At 42.8% G+C, this 16,538-nt stretch overlaps 1 protein-coding gene across 2 annotated transcripts in view; it reads right to left on the bottom strand.

The window, feature by feature from the left end:
- Nucleotides 1–10,336: 10,336 nt before the first annotated feature.
- LOC130358321 (N-acetylated-alpha-linked acidic dipeptidase 2-like) overlaps nt 10,337–16,538 on the bottom strand; it is a 75,496-nt gene continuing 69,294 nt past the window's right edge. For both annotated transcript variants that reach the window (XM_056561424.1, XM_056561425.1), the window contains exons 17-20: nt 15,538–15,802; nt 12,870–12,951; nt 12,374–12,466; nt 10,337–10,570 (exon numbers count right to left, since the gene is read on the bottom strand). In XM_056561424.1, the coding sequence (XP_056417399.1) occupies nt 10,384–10,570; nt 12,374–12,466; nt 12,870–12,951; nt 15,538–15,802 (627 nt within the window). In that variant the 3' untranslated portion in view covers nt 10,337–10,383. The remainder of the gene's footprint in view (nt 10,571–12,373; nt 12,467–12,869; nt 12,952–15,537; nt 15,803–16,538) is intronic.

The raw sequence follows: 16,538 nt of genomic DNA, 5'->3' as shown, positions 1-16,538 counted from the left end.
AATCCTTCCAGTACTTATCAGCTGCTTTATGCTCCACAGGAAGTTCTTTTCTTTTTGAATTTCCTTTCTTTCTGACCAGTGCTCTCTGCTGACACCTCTGTCCATGTCAGGAACTGTCCAGAGTAGGAGCAAATCCCCATAGCAAACCTCTCATGCTCTGGACAGTTCCTGACATGGACGGAGGTGTCAGCAGAGAGCACTGGGGTAAGACCAAAAGGAAATTCAAAAAGAAAAGCACTTCCTGTGGAGCATAAAGAACTTCCTCTGTAGTATACAGCAGCTAAGTACTGGAAGGATTGCGATTTTTTAAGAGAAATAATTTACAAATCTATATAACTTTCTGGCACCTGTTGATTCAAAAAGGTTTTCCAGTGGAGTACCCCTTTAAGAGATATTTAGGTGCAATCTTGCCTTTACATGAAATTGTTGTGCTAAAGCCCCATGTTATATAGAACTGTCTGAGTCCACCATGACCTGTCCACCCTTTACTTAAAACAAATTAGCCATTGTGCCCTTTTCCTTGTAAGGTGTGACATCGCAGGCTTATAAAGCAGATAGGTAAGCATGAGATGAGACCAGTGATTTGAAAAGGGGGGAGATAATATTGCTGTTCATTAGATTTATGCCTCTAGGTAAGGCAGCAGAGAGCCTGTTCTTAGTAACAGTAGGTTGTAAGAATGGGCTTCCTGCTGCCTTATCTAAGTCGTGAATGGGGGAGATGGTATAACTGCTCCATTTATGACTCTAATAAGGCAGCAGGAAGCCTGTTCTGACAAACTACTGTTACTGAGAACAGGCTCCCTGCTGCCTTAGGAGTCCTAAATCTATTGAGCAGTAATACCAGCTCCCCCATTCACATCACTGGTCTCTTCCCAGACTAACAGGAGGAGAGTGGGGGAAGAGGGTGAGAGCAGACTTGCTTTCAGAGCCTATGAGGTAACGTCACAGCTTTCAATGGACATCTTTTGACACAAATTCATAGGTTGTTTTTTATATTTCACAAAAAATTCTAATTATGCAAATTCAATACTATAAGATATCACGTTAACGACCATGAACATGTATACACGTCCAGGGGGTAATGTATGTTCCCGCACCTGAACAAGTATACAAGTCCATGTTTCCCGTGGGTACTGCCCAGTATATCCATGAGATCGCGGCAGGAACTCGGCTGTAACACACAGCCAGGACCCTGCCTCACTGCCGGGACTGAAGTAAACTTTGGTCCCAGCAGTTTAACGCTTACAGCCACGGTCGGAAGTGACCGCAAGCTGTAAGTGTGTTTCCAGAGGGAAGGAGCTTCCTGGCGGGCGGGGGCCTGCCGCACTGCCGGGACCGAAGTAGACTTCGGTCCCGGCAGTTTAACCCTTACAGCTGCTGTCTGAAGCAACCACGAGCTGTAAGGAGTTTGGCAGAGGGAGAGGGCTCCCTCTGTCTCTCTCTCCTGTAGCACCCCGCAGTGATCGCGGGGTGCTGCTAGTTATCTGGGCAGCTGGGGGTCAAAAAAATAAAATAAGTGTTAAAAGAAAATTGGTAAAAAAAAATAAATAAAAATACATTTATTAAATAAATATAATGAAAAGTAAAAATGTATAATGTGTAGGATCACACGGCGCACATCCGCAGCATATTACGTGCTGCGGATGCCCGCCAACAGTCACAATAATGAGCTCCCTGCTGCGGCTGGGTAGCTTTGTGTGTCCACTCATAGCGGCGGATTTCCCGCTGGCAGCCATGAACGGACACATTGAGCTACCCAGCCGCAGCAGTGATCTTGCCCTTGTGACTTCCGGGGTCATCCGCAGTGTGAAATATGCTGCAGATGCGCTCTGTGACTCTACACTGCGTTTCATCAGTATATGTATCCGTCAGCATCATGTCAAGTAAAGTGGTGCTGATGTATACTGTAGCAGCTCCATTCATTTCTGAATGAGACTTATGAGACTGCTACAGGACAATGGACACCTGTAGAGATGAGCGAACTTACAGTAAATTTGATTCGTCACGAACTTCTCACCTCGGCAGTTGCTGACTTTTCCTGCATAAATTAGTTCAGCTTTCAGGTGCCCCGGTGGGCTGGAAAAGGTGGATACAGTCCTAGGAGACTCTCCTAGGACTGTATCCACCTTTTCCAGCCCACCGGAGCACCTGAAAGCTGAACTAATTTATGCAGGCTAAAGTCAGCAACTGCCGAGCCGAGAAGTTCGTGACGTATCGAATTTACTGTAAGTTCGCTCATCTCTAAAGGACACCTCTGTAGGTTTGCTACAGTATGTATGTATGTATGTATGAAGCCTAGACACTGACTTGGACTGTGCATAGGGCAGTGTTTTCCACAATGTAAAAAAAATATATAAAATATCAGTGTGTGTAAGCAAGTGTTTTCCATCAATTGTGCCTCCAGCTGTTGCCAAACTACAACTCTCAGCATGCCCGGACAGCTAGGCTGTCCGGGCATGCTGGGAGTTGTAGTTTTGCAACAGCTGGAGACACACTGGATTGAAAACACTGACATAAGGGATACCATGCTGATGTGTGGATTGTCGTTTTAGCATAGCCTTATATTGGCAACTTGCATATCTTAGAGTGGAGTGTGTGTTGTTTGGCTCTTCGTAACATCACAACACTCAGCTTTCACAGGACCGGCCGTTCGACCTCCCCTGAACCAGGACCTAAATGTCAAATTTAGTTTTAAGTACTGTACATCTAAGGATAGGTCTACCACTGCGTGAAGCTCCTCTTAAAGGGCCAGCGCTACATTACACAGGCTTTTCTGACCTTTACCGGTGGCAGTGAGGTCACCACTGACTTTGGGCAGGAAATCTTTATATTTTTCTATAGATCAGCTGTAAGTTATTTCAGAAGAACCATTAAATCTGAAGAGCCGAGCGTCTGGACTGTCCTGCACCCGTTTCTGGTAGGACTGGGCTGTCGGGGTGGGAACGACGTTGGTATTAAGAACCTGTTCCATGTCCTGTTCAATAAAAGATGTTCTTTTACTGAAGTCTCCGCTCAGCCACTTTAGTTTTTTCATTTTTTATTTTATGTCTTTTTTTTATTTACTCATGATACAGTGTAATACGATTCTATTACCTCCGTACGCCGCTTTGTCCCACTTTCATGCACAGGTCCCACACCCGGAAGTGCTGGAGTGTAAGTCTTTTTATTTTGCTGTTGTCTCTGACCTTTCCCAGCATTCCATGCGACCAGAGACAATGTCACATGGTCTCCAGGGGGGTTTGGATATGCTGCAAAATGTTATATTTTGCCGTTCTGCCCAGGCTGCTGCAATTACAATAATAAACCTTAAAGGGGTACCCAGAGGCTGGGATTGTGATGTTACGCCCCCTCCATTCAGGTCTATGGGAGGGGGAGTGTCAACACTCCTCCTCCTCCCATAGACATGAATGGTGGGGATATGGCATCATGACCACTGCCGCAGGAACCCGAAATTTGTTTAGAACACGGAGTGCTGCAGAAGATCGCGGGGGGCCCCAGCAGTAGGCCCGCCCCCCCACAATCAGACCTCTTATGGCTAGCCGCAGAGCTGCCCTTTAACTTACCTCTCCCCGATGCCTCTTGAATCGCTCTCCCATATTCTGGTCTCTGTCTTCTCATGGTCGACACGTCACACTGCTGTTCAGCTCATTTCTGGCCGCATCCACCTCCTGCCTCTGCCAGAGAGAGTCTGTGCAGCAGAGAGACGTGTTGGCCACCAAAAGCAGGGAAAAGACTGGGGCCGAATGATGGGAGAGCGACACCAGTGGCAGCGGGAGGGTAGGGTAAAGGAATACTTCAGTGCAGTAAAACTTAACCCCTATCCAAAGTTTAATATCCCTGGGGGTCTAACCGCTAAGAGCCCCGCAACATCTGGAGGGTCACAGTTTGGACATCATTGTGCGGTGGTTTCTAAACCGTGGCCCTCTAAATCTTGCAACTCTAACTCCCAGCATGCCAAACGGCTGTCCCGGCATACTGGGAGATGTAGTTATACAACAGCTGGCGGTATGCAACTACATCTCCCAGCATGCCCTTCGGCGTTCAGTACATGCTGGGAGTTGTAGTTTTGCAACAGCTGGAGGCACACTGGTTAGAACATACTGAGTTTGGAAAACCTTGTTCGGTTCTGTTACCTACCAGTGTGCCTCCAGCTGTTGCAAAAGTACAACTCCCAGCATGCACGGTCAGTACATGCTGGGAGTTGGTTTTGCAACAGCTGGAGGTTTGCTTCCCCCCATAGGGGCTTCCTGGTACCATAGGGGCTTCCTGACATGGTTTTTGGGGGGCATGTCGCATTTAGGAAGCCCCTATGGTACCAGAACGGCAAAAAAAAAAAAAAAAACACATGATATACTATTTTGGAAACTACACCCCTCAAGGAACGTAACAAGGGGTACAGTGAGCCTTAACACCCCAAAAGTGTTTGACTTTTCATTAAATTTGGATGTGTAAATTATTTTTTTCACTCAAATGCTGGTTTTCCCCCAAATTTTAAATTTTTACAAGGGGTAATAGAAGAAAGGGGGTTACAAATTTTGGGGGGCATGTTCTCCTATTAACCCTTGTAAAAATTTAAAATTTGGGGGAAAACCAGCATTTGAGTGAAAAAAAAAAATTACACATCCAAATTTAATGAAAAGTCAAACACTTGTGGGGTGTTAAGGCTCACTGTACCCCTTGTTACGTTCCTTGAGGGGTGTAGTTTCCAAAATAGTATGCAATGTGTTTTTTTGTTTTTTGCTGTTCTGGCACCATAGGGGCTTCCTAAATGTGACATGCCCCCAAAAAACCATTTCAGAAAAACTCACTCTCCGAAATCCCATTGTTGCGCCTTCCCTTCTGAGCCTAGTGCACCCTTAGAACACTTTACATCCACATATGAGGTATTTCCTTACTCGGGAGAAATTGGGTTTCAAATTTTAGGAAGATTTCTCTTTTTACCCCTGGGTAAAACTGGGTCTACAACAACATGCGAGTGTAAAAAATGAAGATTTAGAATTTTCTCCTTCACTTTGCTGCTATTCCTGTGAAACACCTAAAGGGTTAACACACTTACTAAATGTCATTTTGAATACTTTGAGGGGTGCAGTTTTTATAATGGGGTCATTTATGGGGTATTTCTAATATGAAGTCCCTTCAAATCCACTTAAACTGAACTGGTCCCTGAAAAATTCCGATTTTGAAAGTTTTGTGAAACATTGGAAAATTGCTGCTGAACTGTGAAGCCCTCTGATGTCTTCCAAAAGTAAAAACATGTCAACTTTATGATGGAAACATAAAGTATACATATTGTATATGTGAATCAATGTATAATTTATTTGCTTATAAGGAAAATGAATATTCCAGAGAGCTTCAAAGTGAAAAAAAATGCAACATTTATATAATTTCTTCCAAAATTTTATGAAAAGTAAGTAAAAGTATCGATAAAAATTTACCTTTAACATAAAGTAGAATATGTCACGAAAAAACAAATCTTTGAATCAGAATGAAAAGTAAAAGCATCCCGGAGTTATTAATGCTTAAAGGGACGGTCATATTTACAAAAAAGGATCTACAGTTTAGACTATGTAAACCTGCTCCAGCATGGTCTGACATTTCAGCGTACTTTCGGCCGATGCGACTTCGCCGAAAAGTCGCTATTGATAAATTCAGCACCAATGCATTTTTCTGTCTAAAATAGCCTAGAATGTATCATGTTCTAAAAATCCTCTAAAGCAAAAGTCGGGAAAAAGTCGCACATATTTTGACCGACTTTCTGTGCGACAATTTTACACGGGGGAAAAAAAACAGTCTAAATCCTTTGATAAATATCCCCCATTGACTTATCTTACCACTACTTTTGCTCTAGATTTTAAATTTTCCAAGCTTAGGCTGGGTTCACACCACATTTTTGCAGTACAGTTCCCGTATCAGGTTTTTGATGAAAAACGGATTCCTCAAAACCGGACTAAACTGTATCAAAACGTGTACACAAATTTCAACCCGTTAATGGTTAAAAACCGTATACGGTTTGAAAAATGATGTCCGGTTGCATCTGTTTTTTTAAGAAAAAAAAAAAAGTATAAGTTAACTTTTCACTTCGTTTTGAATAAAGTTTCACTTGTTTTGGATTGAAATTCCAATCAAATAAAATGTGGAAAGTCAAAAACCGTATGGTGCAAACCAGATGGAGCTGTACGCACATGCACTTCTGTACGGTTCCCATTGACTCCCATGTTAAAAAAAAAAATGTATACAGTTTAATACTGTATACCCAGACTAGAGATGAGCGAACTTACAGTATTCGTCACGAACTTCTCGGCTCGGCAGTTGATGACTTATCCTGCATAAATTAGTTCAGCTTTCAGGTGCTCCGGTGGGCTGGAAAAGGTGGATACAGTCCTAGGAAAGAGTCTCCTAGGAAAGAGTCCACCTTTTCCATCCCACGGGAGCACCTGAAAGCTGAACTAATTTATGCAGGATAAGTCATCAACTGCCGAGCCGAGAAGTTTGTGACGAATCGAATTTACTGTAAGTTCGCTCATCTCTAATTGCCATTTTGATATGCGATTGTGGTATGTTAAAAAAAAAAAGTGAAATCTCACTTCATATCCAACCCCCCCCCCTCTTCCCATATCATATCTATCCCCCCCATTTCCCATGTATCCCGATTTGACATCCCTACCATTTCATATCCCCCCCCCCCATATTTTGACTCCCATTTCATGTCTTTCCCTTTTAATTTGGTGCTGATGCTTATCTAGCTCCAGTCCCGTTTGTCTGACGCAGATCCCGTTCTAGTCCTGATGTATTCTGTGCTTCCTTCTTCAAAACACAACCCTTTCCTCTAGAAATAGTAGACAATCACACCATTGGAAGTTTTAGTTGTTTATTAGACCTTGTGCAGCCAAAAATGTGTATTGTATGTAGTTTTTTTTTCTTTTTTTATACATCCATTATCATGGCTCTGTAACTGTATTGCAACTTCTGGCACACTGTGGGTGGTGTGCTTTTTCTGGAGTGATGGTCTCATTGGCCTCCTTACCCTCTACAGTCCTCACAGAAGACAATGGAGATGCTGTAGCTCCTCCTCCCCTCTCACAGATTCAGAGAAAACTGCAGCTGTATCTCCCTACAGATTGATCAGGCCACCACTTTATGCTCTAAAGTGTTTTTTGTGCCTTAAAAAATAAATAAATGGATCCGTAGAACTGGAACTAAAGAAACCATACCAAAATCTGCTGCCAGTCCACAGCAGCACCATTGTTTCACGCCACGCCTACTGCAATAATTCCCACATGTTATGTACATGTGATACTGCAGCATGACTATGGGGACAGACTCCATTAGGAAAATAATATAGGGTTCAGAGGAATCATGGTTAGAACACGGTCCAGCAAAGGCAACTTCAAGTCATTGAGACAGTATCCCTCCCCCCCCCCATGGCTTCTGTTCTCAGCTGGTAATAATATCCAACAAGAGTGTCTCCAGCTGTTGCAAAACTACAACGCCCAGACAGCCAAAGGCTGTTGCAAAAGCAACTAAAAGACTACACGTTAATCAGAACATGGGAGTTGTAGTTTTGCAACAGCTGGAGGTGCATTTTCTGATTAACAGGACTCGTGCACGAAACATGTAGTCTTCCAGTTGCTCTGAAAGTCCATTCTGATGGTCTAAGGCCCACCAGATACAGTCCTAGGAGACCTCAGAGCGTCATGCCGGACTGTTCCATGTCAGTACACTTTGGGGGGGGGGGGGAAGAGAAATAAAATAAAATTAGTGTCACCTTCAGACACAATGAATCCGTTGCAGATTCATCTCTAGTAAACACCTTACAATTTTGATACGTTTAAAAGGGCAACTCCGATTACTATTTTATATAAGAAGCGCTCCAGATTGATGTGTTTTTCCCATATCATGCACATTCACCATCTCTAGTCTTACAGCACCATCTGTTTCATTCCAGCACAGCTGCACCTATATGTTTCATTACTGTAACTCGGTCATGTGATCAACAATCTGAGCCACCCAAAAAAAAAATTACATTGTTTAAAGTAGACCTCCGGTGAACTACAGGATGACTTCATATGTGATCGCACCTGCTTTTTCCAAGACCCCTAACCCTCCAGCTCTATCTGCATCAGGATATACAGTAGTTATACACCCCCACCCCAGCTCCCCGTAAGGCTCCGGCTGGTATTAGTATATCTACTATATATCCTGATCCCATAGCGATAGCAGCAGTATACATATAGAGCTGGAGGGGGGAGGTGTACAACTGCTACATATATACTGATCTTATAGAGAAAGAAGCAGAAGTATACAGATAGAGCTGAAGGGGAAGAGTATAACTACTATATATTGTGATTAGAGATGAGCGAACTTACAGTAAATTCGATTTGTCACGAACTTCTCGGCTCGGCAGTTGATGCCTTATCCTGTGTAAATGAGTTCAGCCTTCAGGTGCTCCGGTGGGCTGGAAAAGGTGGATACAGTCCTAGGAAAGAGTCTCCAGCCACCGGAGCACCTGAAAGCTGAACTAATTTATGCCGGAAAAAAAAACTTTTGAAGAAAAAGTGTGAGGGGAGTGCTACTAAAATATAACTTTTAATATATATATTTTAAAATACACCACTGAAGTGATAGTGAACCAATAACATCTTAAAAACTAATACACAGGATCCACTCAGGGTTACCACCCGTATGGTGGATTTACCAGTATTCAGAGCGCCACCAATCCGGTGGATTTGTATAAATATATACCGTTCTCAAACATATAACGTTCTCTACGCGTTTCTGCCCTAATCTAGAGCGTCATCAGGAGAACTTCACATATATAGAAAGTCTCAACAATGTGGGAATGTGTGAGATAAAGAGATATGTGAAGTTCTCCTGATGACGCTCTAGATTAGGGCAGAAACGCGTAGAGAACGTTATATGTTTGAGAACGGTATATATTTATACAAATCCACCGGATTGGTGGCGCTCTGAATACTGGTAAATCCACCATACGGGTGGTAACCCTGAGTGGATCCTGTGTATTAGTTTTTAAGATGTTATTGGTTCACTATCACTTCAGTGGTGTATTTTAAAATATATATATTAAAAGTTATATTTTAGTAGCACTCCCCTCACACTTTTTCTTCAAAAGTTTTTTTTTTTTGCATTTCTGATGCTGGGAGATGATATGACCCCTTGTAGGTCAGCAAAATCATTCTACATACTATATTTTTTTAATCTAATTTATGCCGGATAAGTCATCGACTGCCGAGCGGAGAAGTTCGTGACGAATCGAATTTACTGTAAGTTCGCTCATCTCTAATTGTGATCTCAGAGATCTACACCTCCCCTTTAGCTCTCTGTATACTGCTGCTCCTGTTTCTCTGGGACCAGGAAACAGTTATACACCTTCTGAGGCTGTGTTCACATTGCATTTATTCCTGTTTTTGACATTTTTCAAAACTCTACCAAAATTTTTTATTTTTTTACCTCAATTGTTGGAGTCTTTAGGGTAACACATACAAATTACATTAAAAATTCAAGTCTTCATAAAACACCAAGTTTAGAGTTCAAATCAGTTTCGCCTCATGGTAATATTTCTCCAAAAAAAAAAAAACACTTTAGTATTGATTTTTTTTAAACATAATGTCAACTGACCTCACACTTATGAGTCAAATCAGTTCCCTTGGGTGACCTCCAGCACTAGCAGCCTAATTAGATAACAGGTGCTGTGATAAAACTCCACTCACTCTCTCTGCAAAGCCAAAAGGATTAATTGAAAATGTAGGCAGCATTAGGAAATCATTTCAGTGGGGGGGAAATAAAAATCAGCATGGCTGAAAACCCATGCATGCCACATCAGCTAAAACAGGTAAGCACAGTGCATACACAAAAATATCTACATTATTCTATAATAGCCTGCGCTGCACTTCATAAAGCAAAAAAATAAAATAAAAAAAACACCACAATAAAAAAAAATCCCCCTTGTGCTTCTTTACATCTATCTATCCTCAAAATTTAACAAGGTTGTCTCAACAAAATGGTTGTCACCAAAATTCAAACCTTATGCAAAAGAACATTGGCTCAGTTGCCCATAGTAACCAATCAGATTTCTGGTTGTGAGAAATGGTGACCGGATACATATGGGGTGGGTCAATAAACGATCTATAGAATTAGGAGTACAACCCCATTGGAATCAGGGACGTGCACAGGTTGACTAGAAAGGGTTCCTGAGCCCCTGCCCTTTTCATGTTCTTCATATAAGTGTCCTGGGCAGTCTGGGGTATTTATTTATATAAATGCCCACATAATGATGCCAAAGTGCCCCTGCCCCCCAAAATGTTTATGCACACCCCCCCATTGGAATTATTCAAAGAGCGGAGAACACAATAGCGACAATTCACACTAAACTTCTTTTAGAGTCTCTGCCGCGGCTTGTACTGTAAATGTCGCAATAGCAATTTGTCTCTTGACTTCGTCCCAGGCAGATCCTTGGTCTTCTTTGTTCTCAATGTCAAATAAGGCGTCGTAGATACCGGGAAATGATTCTCCGGCATATTTGTTATGGCTGCTTGGTGCGAAGATGATGTGCCTAAAAACAAAAAGAAAAAGTTGTGTCTTAGAGAATCCTAAAATCTAAATTAGGTGCCACAGATTAGGATGTGTTGAAAATCAATTTTTTTTTTCAAAGATGAACACTTCTTGCCAGACCCCCCTTTGACACCACGCCCCCTCCATTCATGTCTATGGGAGGGGGCGTGACGTCCATCACGCCCCTTCCTATAGACCTGAATGGAGGGGGCGTGACGTGATGTCACATCTCCCAACTACCTGAACAAACCCAGCATTCTAAATATTTAGGCAGGGGTGCTGCACAGAGATCGGGACCCCCGCGATCAGACATCTTATCCCCTATCCTTTGGACAGAGTATCGGGCGGAGTATCCCTTTAAGACCTTCACCAATAAGAATAGATCAGTAGGTATACTCAACAGCCACCCCATTCATGTAAACTCTATAAGAACGCCAAAGATAGCTGAGCACTATACTAAGTGGAGTGGCCAATCTCATCAATGGGGGTCCAACGGTTGGGATTGGTGATCATGTTTGGCTCCACCAAAATCTTGACTGTTGGCAGGTAATGGAGACTAGAATAAACCTAGGCTTCACCATAACCTTTCCTTGGCAGAGAAGCAAGGGTGTTCGTGTGCTGTCAGGAGCAATCCTATCCATTATCAGCTTAGTGGGGCCCACTTCTGTTTAAAGGGGTACTCCAGCAAAAAAAAAAAATGTTTTCAAATCAACTGGTGCCAGAAAGTTATACAGATTTGTAAATTACGTCTATGTAAAAATCTTAATCCTTCCAGTACTTAGCTGCTGTATACTCTAGAGGAAGTTGTGTAGTTTCCAGTCTGACCACAGTGCTCTCTGCTGACACCTCTGTTTGTGTCAGGGACTGTCCAGAGCAGGAGCACATCCCCATAGCGAACTTCTTCTGCTCTGGACAGTTCCTGACATGGACAGAGGTGTCAGCAGAGAGCACTGTGGTCAGACTGGAAAAACTTCTTTTGTGGAGCATACAGCAGCCGATAAGTACCGGAAGGATTGAGATTTTTCTATAGAAGTTATTTCTGGCACCAGTTGATTTGAAAACTTTTTCTTTCCTCCGGAGTACCTCTTTAAGAAAAGCAGATGATCTTCTAAGCTACCATATATGTAAATATACAGCTTTACTGTATATATTGAGGTGGGCCAGGCAATACCTTCTTTTCGCATAGGTCTATTCCGTATTTAGAGACACCTGTTGGGGCAACAAAGTGGAGAGGACGGATGAGTAGCCGGCCCCAGTGGTTAAACCCCGTGATCAGAAAGTTATCCCCTATTCTGTGGATAGAGCATACATATAATTTGCTCTGAATCCCCTTTAAAGGGGTACTCTGCTGCCCCAGCGTTCGGAACATTCTGTTCCCAACGATTAGAGTGGGCGTCGGGGGCGGGCGTAACGTCATGGCCGTCACGTCCCCACCCATAGACTTGCATTGAGGGGGCATGGTGTGACATCACATGGGGCGTGGCCATGACATCACAACTCCTCCCCACGCCCAGACCCAGGGTTGTAAATGAAAGCTTGGTGCTGCACAGAGATCACGGGGGTCCCAGCGACAGGATAGGGGGATAAGATGTCTAGGGGCAGAATACCCCTTTAAGCTATGAACACATCAGAACCTTTTCCCCAACATCTGATTTAAGTTGTGGTACTGATGTATTTATTGTATACAGATATAAAGACTAAAAGTATGGAGGTTTGCACGCAGTCGGTGGTGATGTCCTAAGGGTTTACATTTAACAGATTACATGTAAATTATATATATATTTCAACATTTTGCAGACCATACCTGTAAAAAGGTCTTCCGGGGAGACCCAGAGGATCGGTGAACGCCCTTTCTGCAAACATTAGTTGGTCATTTAAGATGCGCACAGCCATTGGACTGAAAGAAGACAACAGAAGTACAGAGTAACCATTTGCACGTATGCTAAATCATTGTATCATTGGTGGGTTGTGAGGGGTCTAGAAATCATGCAGAACAATTACTACCCGTGCTTGAGGCAATGGAAAGTCTATCCTCACTGTGCCAATGACTGACATTGAGTCGGCAGGTAAAGCTAAATTAGGAAGCTGATGGTCAATTCTATGCAAATTCCGGATTTATCAAGATGAATTTGTGTTTTTAAGTTGCTTCTAAGGTTAATACCCTTAAAGGGGTACTCCGCTGCTCAGAGACTTGCATTGAGGGGGCGGGGCGCGACACCATGAGGGGGAGGGGCTATGACATCACGAGCTCTGTGCATAACACATATGAGAAGATCATTTATAATAGTTACACAACTTACTCATCTCGGTCAATGTTTTTTATTCGTTGGTGAAGTCCGGCAGCAGAGCTGGTAAAATTATCAATGGCATCATATAAATGGTCTACAAAATATCCCAAAAAAAAAGTATTAAAAAGTATTAGGAAGTACACAAATCATCAAAGCAACGTCCGTCAAATCTCTCAGAAACTATGAGAAATCTAGAACATTCTATGGTAATTAAACAGGGGTTAAAGACATTCAATATATCGATTTTGACTGTGTTTGGTAGAACAGTAAATCCCCCCCCAAAAAAAATGTTGAATTTTGTTTTTTGTTCTTGCAAACAAAAAAACCTTTAAGGTGGTTAATATGTGTAGAGGCTTTAAATATATCAAGCATGTTAAAGGGGTACTCCACCCCTAGACATCTTATCCCCTAATCAAAGGATAGGGGATAAGATGTCTGATCACTGGGGTCCCGATGCTGGGAACCCCCACGATCTCAGTGCAGCACCCAGCTTCATTTAGAACGCTGGGTGCGGGCGGCGGGGTCATGATGTCATGGTCACGCCCCTCAATGCAAGTCTATGGGAGGGGCCGTGATGACAGTCACACCCCCTCCCATAGACTTGCATTGAGGGGGCATGACGTCACGAGGAGCGTGACCGTGACATCACGACCCCATCCGCCTGCACCCAGCGTTCGGAACAAAATGCTGGGGCAGCGGAGTACCTCTTTAAAAAATTTCCCCAGTCACATTCTAAGACTACTGATCGAGTCAAACATTGGCTACCTCCAATAGGTGGCAGCAGAGAGCAGGCTCTTTACCTTCTGGGAGAAAGCTACTTTTGCATATCCTTGCTCCCAATATTCCCAGTGAAGCATGAATGGCCTCCACATGCCTTTTAATGCTCGTCAAGAAGAAACATTACCCCCCCCCCCCCCAAGCTTTTTCATAAAACATGTCACACTATATGCAAGAAGTTTGTGGACTCCCCAACATCCATCAATATGACCATCATGGACTGTCCAGATGTCGATGAAGAAGAGGATTAAACCCCTCTCCTTCCCCGTTCTCCCCTTCTCTGTCTTTGTCTTTCAATAAAGCTTTGGGCCTGTGATTTCCCCTCCCTATCCCTCATTCTCCTAATCCCCTATGCCTTGCTGTTCATCAAAAACAACAATGTCAAACATTTTTATGCAGGAAAGTTAGTGTAGCATGTGGTACGATGTATAGTGTAGGGAACCTGTGCTGTGTATTGTGCCGTCATGCTATGTATGGTGAATGCATTATTTATTGTATATATGAGGTTTGATTGCTAATAAAGTTATTTTCAAACAAAAAACATGATCATTATTTTATTCTTTGATCTTCCAGCAAAAGGTTTCTCACTACACTCGCTGCTGACACCCACAAGAGTATTCGTGATGTTGGGCGATAAGGCCTATTAACGTTCAATGGTGTTGTATTTGGGCCTCTGTGCGCTTCTGCTAACTTTTTTTCACACAAAACTTAAAAGGGTATTCCAGGAAAAAAAACTTTTTTTTCTTATATCAACGGGCTCCAGAAAGTTAAACAGATTTGTAAATTACTTCTATTAAAAAAAAAATTTATCCTTTCAATAATTATCAGCTGCTGAAGTTGAGTTGTTGTTTTCTGTCTGGCAACAGTGCTCTCTGCTGACATCTCTGCTTGTCTCGGGAACTGCACAGAGAAGAAGAGGTTTGCTATGGGGATTTGCTTCTAAAGTGGGCGGTTCCCGAGACACGTGTCCTCAGAGAGGACTTAGATAGATAAGAAAAACTCAACTTCAGCAGCTCATAAGTACTGAAAGGATTAAGATTTTTTTAATAGAAGTAATTTACAAATCTGTTTAACTTTCTGGAGCCAGTTGATAGATATATATATAAAAAGTATATGTTTTTTCCTGGATAACCCCTTTAAAAGGGGTACTCCGCTGCTCAACATTTGGAACAAACTGTTCTGAACGCTGGAGCCAGGAGCTCGTGACGTCATAGACCTTCCCAGTCATGACGTCACGCCCCGTCCCCTCAATGCAAGTCTATGGGAGGGGGCGTGATGCATGTCACGCCCCCTTCCCATAGACTTGCATTGAGGGGGCGGGGCGTGACATCATAAGGGGGAGTGGCTATGGCGCCACAGTTTGTTCCAAACGCTGAGCAGCGGACGTCCAGGCATGCTGGGAATTGTAGTTTTGCAACCTCTGGAGGGCCACAGTTTGAAGACCACTGCTCTAACACATCAGCGTATGCTGTAGGACTGAGCCAGAACAAAGTGAAGCAAACCATCAAATACAACCTAAACCATTTATTCCTCTTTCACCGACAAAGAATTCTAAGGGGATGAAAGGGTAAAATACAGCCCCCCCCCCCCCCCATCTACATCCTTCTAATCCAAAAATATCTCGTAATCGAAACTTGATTGACAGTTGTGGTTGAGGTCAACATGTTGGAAATCATAATGGAGGAGATTTATCAAAACTAGTGGAAAGTGGCCCAGTTGCCCATAGCAACCAATCAGATCCCTACTTTCATTTTGCAGAGGCCTTTTCAAAAATGAAAGAAGTAATCTGATTGGTTGCTATGGGCAACTCAGCAACTTTTCCTCTAGACAGGTTTTGATAAATCTCCCTCATATGTTTTTGTATTTTATTTTTTTTTCTACCTGGTTTCTTGTGGGTACTCACCGAACGTCACACCGTAGGTTTCCATTTGCCCGAGGTGTTTTTTCGCCAAATTGGAAATACTATCGGCATAGTTCTTAAGCTCCGCTGCGTAATCCAGGGTGTTAAAGGGTATAATGGTGGCGTCTGCGATCTCGTACACAAGGCCCGCCCTCACCTGGGCCACAGCAAGCTGTTTCTTGAACGAGGGGTCATAGAAACGCTCCACCAGCTCAAAGGTCTCGTAGACCGTGTGGTACATGGGGTAGTTGCTGTATTTGTCAGTTTTCTAAAATATTAATTTTGAGTTCTGTTTAGTTGGTTATACTCTATGTATACATTTGCTTAAAAAGGGGTACTCCGGTGGAAAATCTTTTTTTTTAATTATTTTTATCAACTGGTGCCAGAAAGTTAAACAGATTTGTAAATTACTTTTATAAAAAAAAATCTTAATCCTTCTAGTACTTATTAGCTGCTAAATACTACAGAGGAAATTCTTTTCTTTTTGGAACACAGTGCTCTCTGCTGACATCTCTGTGCATTTTAAGAACTGTTCAGAGTAGGAGGAAAATTCCCATAGCAAACATAGGCTGCTCTGGACAGTTCCTAAAATGGACAGATTAGTCAGCAGAGAGCACTGTGCTCCTGATGTCTGCAGAGAGCTCTGTGTTCCAAAAAGAAAATAATTTCCTCTGTATTCAGCATCTAATAAGTACTGGAAGGATTAAGATTTTTTATTTTATAGAAGTAATTTACAAATCTGTTTAACTTTCTGGCACCAGTTGATTTTAAAAAAAAATATATAAAAAAATAAAAATTTCCACCGGAGTACCCCTTTAATTAGGCACAGACTTGTCCTCAAACAATTCCACTAACATTCAATTTATGAAGAAAAAAGGAGAGGCCTGCTGACTACGCTTTTCACCTTTTTCCCTGGGGCCACACACTAGAGCTGTGGGCGGGACTGTTCTTTATAATCTCGCTCCCGCCAGCTCCTGTTGGATCTGACCATTCCCGCACCGCTA

This window comes from Hyla sarda, chromosome 2 (genome assembly GCF_029499605.1).
Source record: "Hyla sarda isolate aHylSar1 chromosome 2, aHylSar1.hap1, whole genome shotgun sequence".
NCBI classification, from domain to species: Eukaryota; Metazoa; Chordata; class Amphibia; order Anura; family Hylidae; genus Hyla; species Hyla sarda.
Note: the sequence above shows the minus strand (reverse complement) of the source record. Positions and strands in the feature narration are given on the sequence as shown.